Source organism: Dendroctonus ponderosae, unplaced genomic scaffold (assembly GCF_020466585.1).
Source record: "Dendroctonus ponderosae isolate FM_Combo_2020 unplaced genomic scaffold, Dpon_F_20191213v2 Dpon_F_20191213_11, whole genome shotgun sequence".
Lineage (NCBI taxonomy): Eukaryota > Metazoa > Arthropoda > Insecta > Coleoptera > Curculionidae > Dendroctonus > Dendroctonus ponderosae.
This window is the reverse complement of record NW_026017213.1, coordinates 7,640,486-7,640,794: the sequence shown is the minus strand read 5'-3', so window position 1 is coordinate 7,640,794 and position 309 is coordinate 7,640,486. Positions and strand designations below refer to the sequence as shown.

At 45.0% G+C, this 309-nt stretch overlaps 1 protein-coding gene across 1 annotated transcript in view; it reads right to left on the bottom strand.

The window, feature by feature from the left end:
* The window catches only part of LOC109533146 (intraflagellar transport protein 80 homolog), a gene marked incomplete in the record, with an annotated part of 3,917 nt that overhangs the window by 1,457 nt on the left and 2,151 nt on the right, over positions 1-309 (bottom strand). The window contains 2 exon segments of the mRNA XM_048662506.1: positions 1-68; positions 120-298. Coding sequence (XP_048518463.1) covers positions 1-68; positions 120-298 — 247 coding nt within the window.

Genomic DNA, 309 nt, shown 5'->3' with positions numbered 1-309 from the left:
CCTGACACCAGAATGTTTGCAACCGCGCTCCAAGCGAGACAAAGCACCAGGCCCTCGTGAGCTTTCCACTAGAAGACATCCTCTTAACATATAAATTGTACAGCTTGTGATTGACTGACCTTTAAGGGTTTATTATTAGGAGCTAGTTGTTTTATCACAATAGATTTGCCATGGGTGTAAGCGATGCTTTGACAATCTGGAGACCAACAAGCGCCATAAACTGAACTGTCGCTGTTGATCACTGTTGATCGCAGCATGCCGCTTTTGGACCAGATTTTGATGCAGCCATCTTCACCAGCTGCAGTAAAA